We start from the raw sequence: 14855 nt of genomic DNA on the forward strand, positions 1-14855 counted from the left end.
CTATGACAACTAAAACACAAACAAATTGACTCAGTGCCTTTTTTACACTGTCCAATCTGGGCAGTGTAATAAGATACTATGCCCCTTCAAAATAATGTAATAAGGCATTGTACACTTCAAACATTAAAATAAGCCCAGATCGACAATATGAATGGGTAAAACAACAAGAAACAGTAAGCGATCTTGTAGATCTTCGATGTAGAAGAAAAATATGTTGAACAAGAAATATCAAGTGTCTTTTCTTCTTCTTGTAAGTCTCCAGATCTCCCTAGACAGCATCGTTGGAGGCTCAAATTTGCTGGTAGACGCCATTAACGGCAAGGGATGAAGAAAAATATATGAAAACCCGAATCGAAAGGAAGAGCTTGAGAAGGAGGTTGTCGATGGAAACCCGAGTGACAATGTTGATGCCATGAATCTTGAGTAGAAGGTCGTTGATGCCATGGATCTTGAGTAGAAGGGGGAGAGGTGGAGAGAGAAGAGAGAAGAGGGGATGGGTGGAGGATGGGGAGAGAGGCAAGAGAGAGACACGAAGAGAGAGAAATTATTTAAAAAATTTTCTTTTACTTTTATTATATTTTTCTTTTACAGGTAAGCTATTTAAATTTATTTTAAATTGCTTTGTCATCATGTCTAAATGACATGTCATCTAGTTATGTAAGTTTGGGGACATATATATTAGGGATGTGTAGTATTACTGCTTTGACATTTCCAACTCTTCTCACAAGACGAGCCAACGCGAATATTTTCATCTGCCCCAAACTCTTCGTAACAAGACAAGCAAACCCAAGTAGTAGTAGTTGGCTCCTTGAAACTCAAAATTGCTCGTGTTTAAACGATGTCCTTGAATTTCTCTACGTTGGTTTTCTTGGTTTTAATTGTTCAGTTACTTAATCTTTCTTTTCTGCGAGTCTTTTGCTCTTCGTTGTCATCGAATGAGCTCAAAGAAATCCCATCTAATTTCCTCCGGTTTGGTAAGCAGAAAGAGTTTTTTGATTGGATGGTTGGGATCAGAAGGAAACTACACGAGAATCCGGAACTGGGTTATCAGGAATTTAAGACCAGTGAACTGATTAGAGCAGAATTAGATAAACTAGGTGTTCCCTATAAACACCCGGTTGCAGTCACTGGTGTTGTTGGCTTCATCGGGACTGGTCAGCCGCCTTTTGTTGCTTTAAGAGCTGATATGGATGCTCTTCCTATGCAGGTTTGGATTAATTTTACTCTTTCATTTTTGTAGTATTGTGTGAGAAATTTTGTTGGTTGATTTGAATGGATTCCTTTTATTGTGGTCCAATCAAATCTCTACTTAATCATTCATATTGGATATCCAAGGCGTGATAATGTTATATCCTATATTTTGGTAATTACTTTCTGAGCGCATTAAATTGATGGGATTTAGATTGATAGGAATTGGTGGAGTGGGAGCACAAGAGTAAAATCCCTGGGCAGATGCATGCTTGTGGCCATGATGCCCATGTAGCAATGCTTCTTGGCGCTGCAAAGATTCTTCAGGCATATCGGAAGGATTTGAAGGTTTTTTTACTTCACTTTTTTCTTGTGATTATTATCTTGCATCTCATTCTCTTCACAACTATTCTCTTGCTGCAATGTTCTTTGCTTGTGAAGCCACTATCTGGATCAGAGACACTATGAAATAATGTGTATGATCCCTATCTCTCTGATCTGTCCCTGATTTCGGTAACATGTAGAAGTGATAATAGCAATGTAGTATGTATGTGGTTTTGGAGGATTTGATTATTGTTTCCTCACCTTATATCTTGATGTGAGTGATGGAACTGTGAGTGGCTGTTCAAATGCTAAATCAAAAATAATATGTGATGTAGGGATGGTTGTTATTTGCATAAGAGGTATGGATGTGTTGTCAGTTAACTTGCTTTGTGCCACCACACCACCTAATATTTTTAGTCCGGACATGAAGCCTCGAAATTATATGTGGGAGTGGCCCAAGTGGGGTGCAACGGGTTAATTCAGTTTATTCTTCTGATAATGTATATAATGTTCAAACAAAAAAGATAATGTCAATATGTAAAACATGTCAATGTAGCAAGCTCCAGTAAACCTTTTTTTCCCCTACTCTGGACTTGGTTGCCTTTAAGCCATATCAGGCTTGGGGAAACTGTAAAAGAGACAAAACTAAAAAATTTAGGTTGCATGCAATCGAAGGAAGAGGAGAGAAAAAAAAGTGAATAACTACTAGTGTAAAAAAATCTATCTGTAAGTTATATTTGAATGAGTGTCTCCAGTATGCCAAAGAGTTTGAAAGAAATTCGAACTATACCCGGCAGTCTTCTCATTGATTTGAAGTCGCTTGTGATTTAAGATTTTGTTTGTTTAAGTGTCAGAGTTCAGGCTTATTGTGGCATTATTTCTTCCTCAGTAGGACAAAAGCCAAATTCTAGGAACTTCGACTAATGGAATACTTGATAAACTAAAGACAGACGAGCCCAAGGCAATCTGGTTATTGGTTTGAAAATCTTTATCGATCCTTTTAATCATTAAAATTTGAAGGACGAACCAGAGAAAATATTTTTGTTTACATGCTATATAAATTTTTTTCATACGTGCAGTATGCTCTGCTGTTAAACAGTGTAAGTGATTTTGAGCATCCAGATTCTGTCTTTTAAATAAGCCCGAATGCCTGATGTTGTTCTGCTATTTAATGTTCTATCAGGGTACAGTTGTTCTTGTTTTCCAACCAGCGGAGGAAGGAGGTGCTGGAGCAAAACAAATAGTTGGTGCAGGAGCTCTAGAGAATGTTAGTGCCATCTTTGGAATACATGTTGCACCTCAATTACCCATTGGTGAAGTGGCGGCTAGAGCTGGTCCTCTTATGGCTGGAAGTGGCTTCTTTGAAGCTGAAATAAGCGGAAAAGGAGGCCATGCCGCCATTCCTCACCATTCAATTGATCCAATATTAGCAGCATCCAATGTGATTGTTAGCTTGCAACATCTTGTATCACGTGAAGCAGATCCACTGGAATCACAGGTAAATCACTATACAAACTTAAGTTGTTTTTTTTCTTTTCTCCATGTAATTTGGGAGATGCTTTAGCCATCTTTTGAGGTACCTCTGCTTAAAATGCTCCTGGTTTCCAAAAATAATGTTTCAATCCTGTATAGCCGTATTTCTGAACTTCCATAGTTTCTCTTTTGATAGTGTTTAACACTTGCATTCTGAGAATTTCTTGGGTTTTTTCTCACTTGAATTCATCAACGGCAATGGCTCCAGATCAACAGAGAAAAGGCATTGCCTATGTTCTAAACAATAAAAGCTTTTTAGATAAATCTGCTTCAGAAGTTATTGGGTACTTCCTCAGCACTATGATTGGCTGACACTATTTTAGCTCTTATCAATAACCATGGCGTAGTGCAACTAGTTCCCTATATATATCTATATTATGCAAAGGGCTATAGTTTCACTGTTGAATTTTTGGGTATCATATATGCAAAAGTTTTTTTCTGGGTGGTGGTGGTGGGTTGGGGAAGGGATCATAATTAATTCATAGAAGGATCTTGTCCATGGAAATGGTATTGATGAAGAGGGTGTGGGGATATCAATAAAGGGGGGAAATTTCACTCCTAAACTTGAAAGTAGAAATAGGGTTTGACCATACAACACTTAACAGGGTACTGTCACTTGATGAAGAGTAAATTACAGCTGACTGTCATCTAAGTTCATTTTATGCTTTGCTGATACCTTTCCTCGAGGAAAGCAAGAAATTATTACGAAAATTCGTGGGAATATATTGCAAATCCACTAATGATATTTAACGTTGCACTTGCAGGTGGTGACCATTGGAAAATTCCAAGGAGGTGCAGCATTCAATGTAATTCCTGATTCTGTTACAATCAGTGGCACCTTTCGTGCTTTTTCAAAGGAAAGCTTAATGCAGCTGAAGCAGCGGATTGAAGAGGTACTGCAGTTATAAGTATTTATTTTTTGATGCAAAACATCTTGATTGGGCATCTTAAGGCCTTTATTTCACTGTTATACAAGGTGATAAGTTTTACTTACAGGTGATCACAGGGCAAGCTTCCGTGCAGAGATGCAAAGCAATTGTGAATTTTTTCACCGAAGAGAAACCGTTTTACTCTCCAACCATAAATCATAAAGGCTTGCATGAACACTTCCAGAATGTTGCAGGGGACATGCTCGGCATCGATAAAGTTAAAGAAATGGCACCATGGATGGGAGCTGAGGATTTCTCATTCTACCAAGAGGTGATACCCGGATATTTCTTCTTCCTAGGAATGCAAAATGACAAGCAGAAACAACTCGACGCTCTCCACTCTCCATACTTTGAGATTAATGAAGATGCACTTCCTTATGGTGCCGCGCTTCATGCCTCACTAGCTGCAAGGTATATTCTTGAACACCAAGTAAAAGTTGTTTTGCCGGAAGGTATATACCATGACCATGATGAATTATGAGCTGCTTACTCGGATGTCTTCACAATCTGTATGATCGCCATTTCTACAAATAAGCGCCACCAAATTTGATTGGATTTCAACTTGTCGGATGTATATTGACTTGCTAGTCAAATATGAAATCCTTGTTTAAAGTTTCAACTTCTCAAGTTTCTTTCTAATAAAAAGCACAGCTTTATTTTATTTTATTTTTGGCTAGATAATAATCTTTTGCTTGTTTGTTGAATGGAAAGAGCAATAATCTTTTGCTTGTTTGTTTTATGGAAAGAGCATTATTTTGGAATTTTGAACTTATGCAAGAAACTTTGTACAGTGTTCCCATGTCTTTATACAGCTAGATGCATCAGAGATTGGAGATCAAAACTCATGTTATATTTTATTTAACTACTAATTGTGAAAGTAATTAAAATTATGTTTTACTTGAGGAGAAAGAAGCAATCCTAGTGAGCAGGATTGATATGGGTAGGGAGAGCTCAGTTTGCTTTATTATCCCCAATTCCTTGTCAAGAAAATATATGTTATACTTGTCATTGGCTCAGAGCCTTTGCTTTAAAAAAACAAAATGTGCTACTGCTGCTTGTCTAAAAAACAAAATGTGCCAGTATGACTTTTCTTTTTAATGTAAAAAAGTGATAAATGTTTTAATGTAAAACATGGCTATACTAATACTATTCCTTCGGTGGCTACACTATTCCTTCGACAACTCCTCCATTTCCTATAAATAGGCAAGCTTCATTTCAATTGAAGGTGAGAGAGCTAAGCTCAATAAAGTGAGAAGAGAAAGTTGTGTGATTATAAAGATGCAAAGTTTCTCCATATTTGTGAGAGTATTTTGGGTGTAATTGGGGTTTGAGATTAATGAAGACTGAACCTCAAATGGATCGCATTGTTCTTGCATGGTTGATTTACTTGGCGGGCATGATTATTGCAATTTGCAAGAAGCAAATGAAATGGTCATCAACATGGCAATGGAACCCAATGCCTTAGGTCTGGGGAGTTCTTTTGAACTCTTATAGAATCCTGAAATTGTTGAAGAAACTGCATCACACATCCTTGTTATTGACACACATTCTGCTTTCAAACATATATGCAGGCTTGGAGGGAGTTTATGGAGTTGTCGAGGAATTGGCTCTTCAAATAGAATCCGAAGGCTATATGTATTCATAAAAACCAGCATCATTTCACAAAATCTCATCTTATTCTGTCCATGAATATGCATGCAATTGCAATACATCATGTGAAAATAATAAACAAGCCCCCTTGATGACAAAACTCAGATAGATAGTAATTGTGTGGATGGTGCAAACCTTCGCTCGACTGGCTCTTCAGGCTCGAACTTCACGTCGTGTCTCTCTAACTGAACACCAAGAACCGGCTTCATATCATCGCATTCATTAACAAAACTCTGCTTAACACCCAGTGAAGACGACGATGTAGATAAACTAGAATCCTGCAAGGCAGTCGTCCACAGTCCCATAGCTTCTTGGTCTTGCAATTGTTGTTGGGTCTGCGGATCTTGATATGACTGAAGATAGTAATATTGCATGTTCAGAGGATCCACTGCATTGTTATTATTGCTAACCATCTCATGACAGCCGCGCATTGAATCATTAGACTCCGAGGTAGCATTAGCATTCAGGTTCATGTTGATTGATTGTTGTTGCTGCCGCTGCTGAGCCTGTGCATGACATACCGCTAGTTGGTGAAGAACAAGTTCAAGTTCAGCTTTGTTGTATTCAATCTGGCGTTGAAGCTCGCATATGATTCTGTAACAACCACCAACAGGATCGTTGGCGCGGACATCTGATTGGAAGATGATGGTTTTCATGGCTTCCACTTTCTGAGGAGGGTCGAGGTCCTTGATGCATTTGGTAATGTTGCTAACACCAAATAATTTATGTGCATTGAGGAATTGGGTCTGGCGATCATGAGGAAAATAAGGAGCGAGAATGCAGTCAGGAGCGCATTTCCTGCGCTGGTATTTGCAAGCAGCGCAAGCTTGGGTGGTGCCATTACCAATTCTTGGAGGGATATTGATATTGCTTCTCATTGTTTTTATGTTTAACGTTGGTATTGAAAGGTGGGAGATATCGGCTGCGTCTCCGGCGGGGGTGATGAGCTAATTCTCTTGTGTTTTTCTGTTGTAATTTTTACTTTCTTTTCTCTCCAAAGGAAACTGAAACAATGAAATGTGAGATGGAGAGAAATAGGAGGAGAAAGAGACAAATAGATATATGTGAGTGAGACAAGTAAGATATAGGCTTTGACAGATTCAGCTAATGTAAAACTATATTTTGGTACATTTGACACAGTAAATATTTGACAGATTTTTTTTCCTTTTCCATTTAAAGTTGGATTATACATTAAAATAATAAAATGTAAATGATGTTTTTCTTTTTTTGGTGTGAGGCAATATTTTATTAACGAGAAAGGAGGAAACCAAGGGGACTACTCCCAACATAAGTCCAAATATTTTGCATTTCAAGAACATTAACGGGAATGCGACTAGGCGGCCCACTTTGCAAGATTATGGGTCAGACTGTTAACTAACCTATGAATCTTCACGGCTTGCAAGCCTTCAAAGAGTGAAAGTCCATCTTTGATACTTTGAATTATCGGTTCAATTCTCCATAGTTTAACCAAACTAGGTTCATTTATTGCTACAATCACGACTTCTAAATCACCTTCGATAACCAGCTTTGATAGATTTTCTTCTCTCGCCAGGATGATGGCCATCTAGGCAACAAGGGATTCTCCCATTGTAGGATCTGTGATTGAGACAAAAGTGAAAGCTTTGGCCATTAAAATGAATCCTTTCTGTATTACGAGCTACAGCAGCAATCGCGGAGAAATTGTTTCGCACCGCCACATCAAAATTTATTTTTAATAATACCTGGGTCCGGGGGAAACCATTCCACTCTAGAAACTTGATCTATGGTTCTCTTACTCCATGCATAGTGATGATCCAAGAAGACTTTCAACATTAGCCCTTGCATTTTAGCAAACATAGTAATCACCAAACTACAGTTCACCTAGAACAAAAGTGATCAAAATCACTAAGAAGTCGGAAATTGATTACTAGTTAACCACTACTTGTTACATATCAAGAATTTAAATTTAACCAATAAATGAACTTTTGTAAGTCGAGCTCAAATAGTTGAGGTCGCAGACGAAGATGAGCGCGGCAAAGGCCTGCAACCCCCTCCCAAGCCCTGGCAAAGCAAGGACTGAAGGAAGGAAGGAAGGAAGTTGAATGAGGGCTTGTAATTAGAATGTAAGAAACCAACAAACCATATCCATAGCTTTATTGAACAACTAATTCCAGAAGATATAGCTTTATGATAGACTTCTTATGGAAACATGAACTCCTAATAGTGTGTAAATCATTAAAACAAAAACATTCAGGGCACAATACATTTTATAGGAGGCTAAGATCTGAATTCAGTCCAGTGGTGGACTTAAACTGAGGCAAATGAAGCATCAATTGTCGTAATTGTGTCTAGATCAGAGGGATCAAGCTCACTTCTTGATCCCTAGTTCCACCACTTCAGGCATACATCTTCACAGCCGTTTAAACTAAAATCTCCTGTGAAAAATGAAAACAAAGATGATGTCAAATTCATGTGTTAGGGTTCAATGATGTTATTGAGGTTGCTCAAATTAATCTAGCCAGTTTCATAAGAGAATCCATTGTGTATTTTTCAGATAAAATTCTCATGGCTTAACAAGGCATGATATTCTCACGGAACAAAATCACAAAGGCTTTACAGAAGGAAAGGAAGACAAACAGAAAATTTTACCCACTATCTGATAAAACATATGTTCCATATAACATAGGGTTTTCCACTTTTCCTCTACAACTTGCAACTTGCAGAATCATGGAGATCATTCAACATTCCAACAGAGCCAATATGACGGTCAAAATAATATACTCTCTGCTGACAAAGTCATTTTAAGACAATGTTGTATCATCAAGATGACAAGATCACTTGTGGAGGCAGAAACAGAAACTTCAACCATAGAATTGGCACAAATTTTGTCGACACAAACAAGTATGCTCATTTACCAGGAACAAGAAATAGAAGGGAACTTCATATCCCTGCCAATAGGAAACAATTTTTGATATAATTGAAACATTTGGCAAAATTTCACGAAAATAAATTATAGTCACCACCAACTAAGAAGGAAAATAAGTTAATCCTATCGGAATGGTTTAAAAGACTCCATGGAAAATCCACAAGGATTTCATATAAAGTAGAAAAATATCAGAAGTAATGTTCCATCTGTTCTGTGATGCCAACCACAGAAAACAAGAGGCAGTTCATTTGTAAATCACTTGTAGTTGTAGAAAGGTTTGATTTCCACCATAGAAGTTTCTAGATCACTTAAAATCACCACACTCTGAATACTTATAACAATTAATCCAAGAGGCTGGTAAAAGCATTCATACAACACTAGGAACTAAAATTTATCTTCCACCAGGTTCCAAGTTTCCAAATGGCTTAAATAAACCACAACATTGATTTTTATTTTTTTTTTAACAATCATTGCTAAACAAGGCCAAGCAAAGCATAAATTTTGTGGAAGAAAACCCAAGGCAACAATACCAGGGAAGATCCTAACCGGTGTTGGTGGAGGCTTTGGCAGAAGTAAGCTTAGTTTGTTTCAGATATCCAGGATTTAGAAAAATCTTTTAGTCAAGGAATGTAGAAACAGAAGAAGCCGGAGTAATGAAACTTTCTTCCCAATTTCGCTTTTAAATATGGGGATTGAGTTTACAATATAAACGAGGAAAGTAACAGGCCAGACTGCCAGAGAACTTTATAATTAAACAAAATACTAAAAAGACAAGAAAATTTGCAAAAATAATGGAAAGACAATGCATGCTTATCAAGTTTCTTACAGTTACAGTAAAGAAGGAACCAGCACAGCTCAAATTGACAATTGTTAGATTGACTACAAGAAAACTAGAAAAAGACAATCCATGATTATAAAGTTTCTTACAATAATGAAGGAACCAGCACATCTCAAATTGACAATTGTTAGATTGACTACAAGAAAACTTGAAAACAAAAGTAATAAGTGACCTCAACATTTATTTGACAGATTCAATTAACATGGTTTTTATGATAACATCATTCCAACGCTAACATAAGACATGAGGTAAAAAAACCATGTTCTGACAAAAATAAATAAATAAATAAAACTCAATACAGGTTTGCTTCACCTACGTAGGAGACTAAGAAATGCAGCTATGGTTCTGAACTGATAAGCTCTTCAACAGAGCCTCGATACTTGGCAATTAGGTCCCTGAAATTGCAATAGAAAACAACACCCACATTAAACAGTAAAAACAAGTATTAGTCCTAAAAGGAAAATGGATATAAAAAAATAAAAATAAAAACTCAATGCAAGCATTAGCTCATAAACAGGCACTTGTCATGAAATAGTGCATTATTAGCCCATTGATCTGTGTACCTCCGTTGATTTAGCAATTGCCCTGTTTCCTCCACCTTACGCTTCTGACCCTCAACTGTCTACAAAGTACAAGCAAAATTCAAAAGTTCCAAATTTCACAGTATAAAGTAATAAGCCAACTAGAAACACAATTACGGAACAGCCATATCCCTGATAAGATTGGACAATCTTAGATTTGACCATCCCTTTAAATCAAAAAAGTTCCAATCCTTTGTCAGAAAATTTGCACAATGGTCCATCACACAAGAAACCAAAGGAAATGTGCCTGCTTCATGTAGATTCCCTAATGGACTCATTTATTTCCATGAAGGATTATGAAATTGAAACCTATTCCAACTGAAGTGGAATCATTCTATCTGTATAACTATTGCAGATGCATCCATCACAGACCCATATTTTATCAAGATTTGAACTTGGAAAACCCAGAAAAAATTAAGAAGAGGAGCAATTAATTACCATAGCCTTAGTGTTAATGGATCCGGCTATCGAGTTTAGCAGCTGCTGGCACTTCTCAAAGTGATTGTTGAGTTCAGTGACCTTTCCACGAATATAAATGCATAAAATAAAATATTAGTTGCGAATCTTTCCATGTAAAGAACACACTAAGAATTCCATTATAACCCAGAACCGGAGAAGTCTTTCATTGCCAAACTCAAGTATCCAAAATGAGTAAACTCAAAAAACTTGAAAGGTACTCAAATCAATAAAATCAAACAAACCAATGCATCAGATTGTTGATCCCGAGTCCCGTTCTCGATTACATACGCCAAATTCTCCACCAACTGTCACAACGAAACATTGAGAACAACACATAAAAATAATGCAACCACAAAGTTAGGGTTTTGATTACTTACTCGCAAGAGGTGGAAGTGAGAAGCAAGTGACTGCTGCTGCGGCTGCGGCTGCTGCTGCGGCTGCTGTTGTTGTATAAAACGTTGTTGTGGCGGTTCCTGCTGCTGAAATTGGTATTGTTGTTGCGCTGGTGGTTGTTGAAACTGGTTAAATTGCTGTTGTTGCTGGGGCGATGGGTGATGATGGAGTTGGTATAAATTGTCCGGATTTGAAGTTGCAGGGGAGCTAGCATGGGAAGTCACATTTGGAATCATTGTCCAGTTCCCCCCTCCTCCTCCTGAGTAAGGATCCATCGCTTCCTCGCCGGCGTCGGGGCTGCCTTGAACTGACAGACCACTAAAATATGTCCCCTTTCCGGTTTGGACTTTGGATGATCCGATGAAGATTGGCAAAAGTAAACTTTTTGTCCCTCAACTATGACCGTGATTTCATTTTCCTCCTTTTCCTTTTTTTTGTCCCATTTTCGTGTCTCAACTATTGGAAGGTACCCCTTTCGTCCCTCAAGCGAGATTGAGGTCGGAAAAATCTGATGTAGCACGCCGGAGTTTACAAACGTGGCAAACCATCCATAATTTGAACGATAAGTCCCTAAAGTATTTAAGTTTGAGACATTTAGTTCCTGAAATTACATGAAAATAAACATGTTTTCCTTGCAATTCAATTCGTAAAAACAACATATGTGAATCCAGTAGCAACATCAAGAAGCTCCATTAATTATCCAACAGAATAGCATAACTCAATGAGCTCCATCACAATTCACAAAACAAGCTAATTCAATAATCATGTTCCATAAAACCCAAATGCTCAGATTTTTGAAGGATTTTAGAAAGATATCATAGATGTTTATAACATTCAGTAGTTACACGGCCAGAATCCCTATTAATCAAAGCCCAGAAAGCAAGATAACAAATGCTTAAAAGAAGAAAGTTACAGCATACCACAAATTGAAAACAAACCCAAGGTGATACCAAGAGCAGCTGAGAAATCAGTGTCACTCTCATTTCAATTCCAAAGAACATTTGAAATAACTAAATAAACAAGGAAAAAGCCTGTAGATTTACGCACTCTACTATGTATAGTCGCAATAAAGCGAAAAACCAAACCCGTAATACTTAATCTCAATAACCCAGAAATCATATGTGCCATTTCACACAGCCTATTTAAACAAATCATATTGTGAGGGTACCCGCAGAGGATTTGATAAAGGGGATCGATGATCTTCTTCGGAATTTCAAATCATACCTTCGGGATGAGGATATTCGTTCCAAAAGAAGATGGAAGCTGCGAGCTAGTTGCAAGCTGCGACCTGCGGCTCTCTGGAGGAATGAGCTGTTGTGAGATGTTTGGGATTTGAAGGGAATATCAGCGGCCGTTCAGTGCTAGGGATTTGAAGGGAGTTTCAGCTGCACCACTGCTAGGGATTTGAAGACGGATGAATCTCGGGTTTTATTGAAAAATGACCCCAGCTAATAAACATTTTTCAAATATAACCCTTCTTTTTAAAACACTTAAATCTGACCCTTTCAGTCAAGGAAAAGACAGAGATACCCTTTCACGTCTTTTTATACATTTCCTTCTCACTTGCAACCCTAAAAATGTTTTCCCTCCTAAAACTACTTCCCTCTCTCTATGAAACCTCTCTCTTTCCTTCAAACCCAGTAAAACCGCCCCATCTATACCTTTTTCCTTCAAACTTTGTCACAGATCTAGTGAAATCCATATGCCCAAACTCAAATCTTCAAGGTTGAAGGGTCGCGACGTCAAATCTCCGTAAGCTGTCATAGCGATGTCGCCCACAATGCCAACAAGCCTAAAGTCAGCAATGCAAGCTCCGTCTTCGTTCCCGTTGAACATAGAAGTGCTCACCGTCGTCGATAAGTGTCCCGCCCTTCGTACAAAATATTTCGTTGATAAATTCCTGTTTTTTTCGTTGAGAACTATATTTGTTTTCGTTGATGTAAGACAAATTTTTCGTTGGAAACTTCGTTTGTTTTCGTTTAACTTAGACAATTTTTTCGTTGATAATATCACGATTTAAATGAAGAGTTTTTCTCAACCAAAGACTTTAACCATGGCTAGATGCATAGCACAGAACATTGTTCGACCAATCAAAATGAATGAGATGGTTATTACTTAAGTTTTGCTAAATGCTTAAATGGAATATTGAGGGATGTTCGAAACTTACCTATTACAAAGTTGATGGATCATCTGCAGCCTTTATTACAACGATGGTTTCATGAGAGACGATCAATCATTATTGAAATGAAAGGCGAACTGATTAACTATTATGATAAAGTTTCAGAAGAAAGAAGGGATAGGTATATAACGTAATTTATTTTTCGTTGATAACGTTGAGAATTTTAGTTGATGATCTATTTATTTTGTTGGGAATTTTGTTATTTTGGTTGACAAACTTTTTTGTTGATAATTATCATTTTCGTTTACTACTTAAGTTTTTTCGTTTATAGTTAGTTTAATAGTATTTTTGTCGACAAATGATTTAGTTTACGTTATAATTTTGTTTACTACTATAATTTTATCGTTGATAATTAAAATTTTTGTTAAATTGACAGGGCTAGAGTCATGACTGTGGAGCCTATTAGTATAAATATTTTTCTTGTAAAAGACGGTGATGTTGGAGGACAAGTGGATTTGGCCAGTAAGACTTGCTCCTGCAGAGTTTTTGATCTTGATCAGATAACTTGCGTCCACGCATTTGCAGCATGTAAAGTTCGGAAATTACCAACAATTTCCTTGTGGTCGCCTTATTACCGTACTGATATGTTTCTACTAACATACGCAGAACCAATCAACCCTATTTTGAACACAGACACTAATGTGTTGATTGAGGAAGTGAGAGCTCTGCTACCACCAGCAACCAGGAGAAAAGTGGGAGACCAAGGAAACGTTGAATATCATATTCCGGTGAGCAAATATAAAAAAAAAAATGCAGTCATTGCAAACAAGATTGTCACAACCATCAAACTTGTAGTGAGCCCATTGTTTTACACCCTAATACGTCAGGACCATGAGAATTATGGTTGATAACTATTATTTGTAACGTTGATTACTGTAATTGTTTACGTTGATAGTTATTTGTTAGGGTCACTAATTTTTCATTGATAACTATTGTATGTAAGGTTTATTATTGTATCTGTTTTCGTTGATAGTTATTTGTGAGGGTCATTAATTTTTCGTTGATAACTATTATTTGTAACGTTGATTACTGTAATTGTTTTCGTTGATAGTTATTTGTTAGGGTCACTAATTTTTCATTTATAACTATTATATGTAAAGTTTATTATTGTAACTGTTTTCGTTGATAGTTATTTCTTAGGGTCCCTAATTTTTCGTTTATAACTATTGTTTGTAACGTTTATTACTATAATTGTTTTCGTTGATAAATATAATATATCATACATAGAAATTAAATAATTAGAGTTATATAAATTAAATACAGTTAAATACAATATCATTTTTCTGATCATCAATATAAATAATCTCTTCATTCTTTTCATCCTCATTTTCTTTTTTTCTTCTTTTTTTTCAACAATCTCCTCTACACTCTTCTTCTCTTCCTTTTTGTACGTATTCTGAGTCGATTTGAGGGCCAAAATTTTATGTTCAATTGAACTGAGCCTTACGAAAATATCAATTGTATCATCCAACTTTTTAGCTGAAGTGACATCAGGTTCAACTTCGGGCTTATTCTTGGATTACTTAAATTTCTTTGCCATGTTCACTATGAATTCAACATTCTCATCTATATTAGTAGTATAATTCTGGTCACGCTCTGAATGTGTGGGAACTATTTCAATGACATGTACCTGAAGATGAAAAAAATCATATAAATTAATAAACTATATTGTAAATCATTATCAACCTAATAATACACTTATCAACTAAAAATATAATATATTATCAACGTAAATATGGTAATTATCAACGTAAAAATTTACATTAGCAACGTAAAAATTTACATTAGCAACGTAAACATCTATATTGTCAACGTAAACATTCTCATTAATAACGTAAACATTTTCACTATCAACGAGAAAAAATATATTTACCTC

General features: G+C 36.7%; 3 protein-coding genes across 7 annotated transcripts; 1 reads left to right on the forward strand and 2 right to left on the reverse strand.

Annotated features, from left to right (window-relative positions):
* The first annotated feature begins 726 nt into the window (after positions 1-726).
* Positions 727-4640, forward strand: LOC120012591 (IAA-amino acid hydrolase ILR1-like 4). Its single transcript, XM_038864034.1, has 5 exons — positions 727-1207; positions 1411-1536; positions 2696-3010; positions 3810-3938; positions 4042-4640. Exons 1-5 carry the CDS (start codon positions 839-841, stop codon positions 4453-4455), a joined length of 1353 nt encoding a protein of 450 aa, XP_038719962.1. The 5' UTR covers positions 727-838; the 3' UTR covers positions 4456-4640.
* Positions 4641-5474: 834 nt separating this feature from the next.
* Positions 5475-7576, reverse strand: LOC120012611 (LOB domain-containing protein 22-like). Its single transcript, XM_038864049.1, has 2 exons — positions 7346-7576; positions 5475-7220 (listed from the first exon to the last, which is right to left on the reverse strand). Exon 2 carries the CDS (start codon positions 6500-6502, stop codon positions 5726-5728), a length of 777 nt encoding a protein of 258 aa, XP_038719977.1. The 5' UTR covers positions 6503-7220; positions 7346-7576; the 3' UTR covers positions 5475-5725.
* Positions 7577-7732: 156 nt separating this feature from the next.
* LOC120012629 (mediator of RNA polymerase II transcription subunit 9) lies at positions 7733-12213 on the reverse strand. Of its 5 annotated transcripts, none has more exons than XM_038864074.1 (7): positions 12025-12213; positions 10785-11370; positions 10650-10712; positions 10387-10467; positions 9931-9989; positions 9684-9762; positions 7733-8038 (listed from the first exon to the last, which is right to left on the reverse strand). In XM_038864074.1, exons 2-6 carry the CDS (start codon positions 11073-11075, stop codon positions 9705-9707), a joined length of 552 nt encoding a protein of 183 aa, XP_038720002.1. In that variant the 5' UTR covers positions 11076-11370; positions 12025-12213; the 3' UTR covers positions 7733-8038; positions 9684-9704. The 5 variants fall into 5 exon arrangements, with proteins under 5 accessions (XP_038720002.1, XP_038719995.1, XP_038720009.1 ...); XM_038864067.1 differs by having other exon boundaries at positions 10785-11401; XM_038864081.1 differs by having other exon boundaries at positions 9680-9762; positions 10785-11401.
* Positions 12214-14855: the final 2642 nt, after the last annotated feature.

This window comes from Tripterygium wilfordii, chromosome 2 (genome assembly GCF_013401445.1).
Source record: "Tripterygium wilfordii isolate XIE 37 chromosome 2, ASM1340144v1, whole genome shotgun sequence".
Lineage (NCBI taxonomy): Eukaryota > Viridiplantae > Streptophyta > Magnoliopsida > Celastrales > Celastraceae > Tripterygium > Tripterygium wilfordii.

What these genes read in the sequence shown, in the direction of transcription:
- LOC120012611 (XM_038864049.1), bottom strand. Translation starts at nt 6,502, where the DNA reads ATGAGAAGCAATATCAATATCCCTCCAAGAATTGGTAATGGCACCACC.
- LOC120012591 (XM_038864034.1), top strand. Translation starts at nt 839, where the DNA reads ATGTCCTTGAATTTCTCTACGTTGGTTTTCTTGGTTTTAATTGTTCAG. An exon ending in CATATCGGAAGGATTTGAAG is followed by an intron (nt 1,537 to 2,695) that starts GTTTTTTTACTT and finishes ATGTTCTATCAG; the next exon opens with GGTACAGTTGTTCTTGTTTT. An exon ending in TGAAGCAGCGGATTGAAGAG is followed by an intron (nt 3,939 to 4,041) that starts GTACTGCAGTTA and finishes TTTTACTTACAG; the next exon opens with GTGATCACAGGGCAAGCTTC.
- LOC120012629 (XM_038864074.1), bottom strand. Translation starts at nt 11,075, where the DNA reads ATGGATCCTTACTCAGGAGGAGGAGGGGGGAACTGGACAATGATTCCA. An exon ending in CTCACTTCCACCTCTTGCGA is followed by an intron (nt 10,713 to 10,784) that starts GTAAGTAATCAA and finishes TCGTTGTGACAG; the next exon opens with TTGGTGGAGAATTTGGCGTA. An exon ending in ATCAACAATCTGATGCATTG is followed by an intron (nt 10,468 to 10,649) that starts GTTTGTTTGATT and finishes ATTCGTGGAAAG; the next exon opens with GTCACTGAACTCAACAATCA.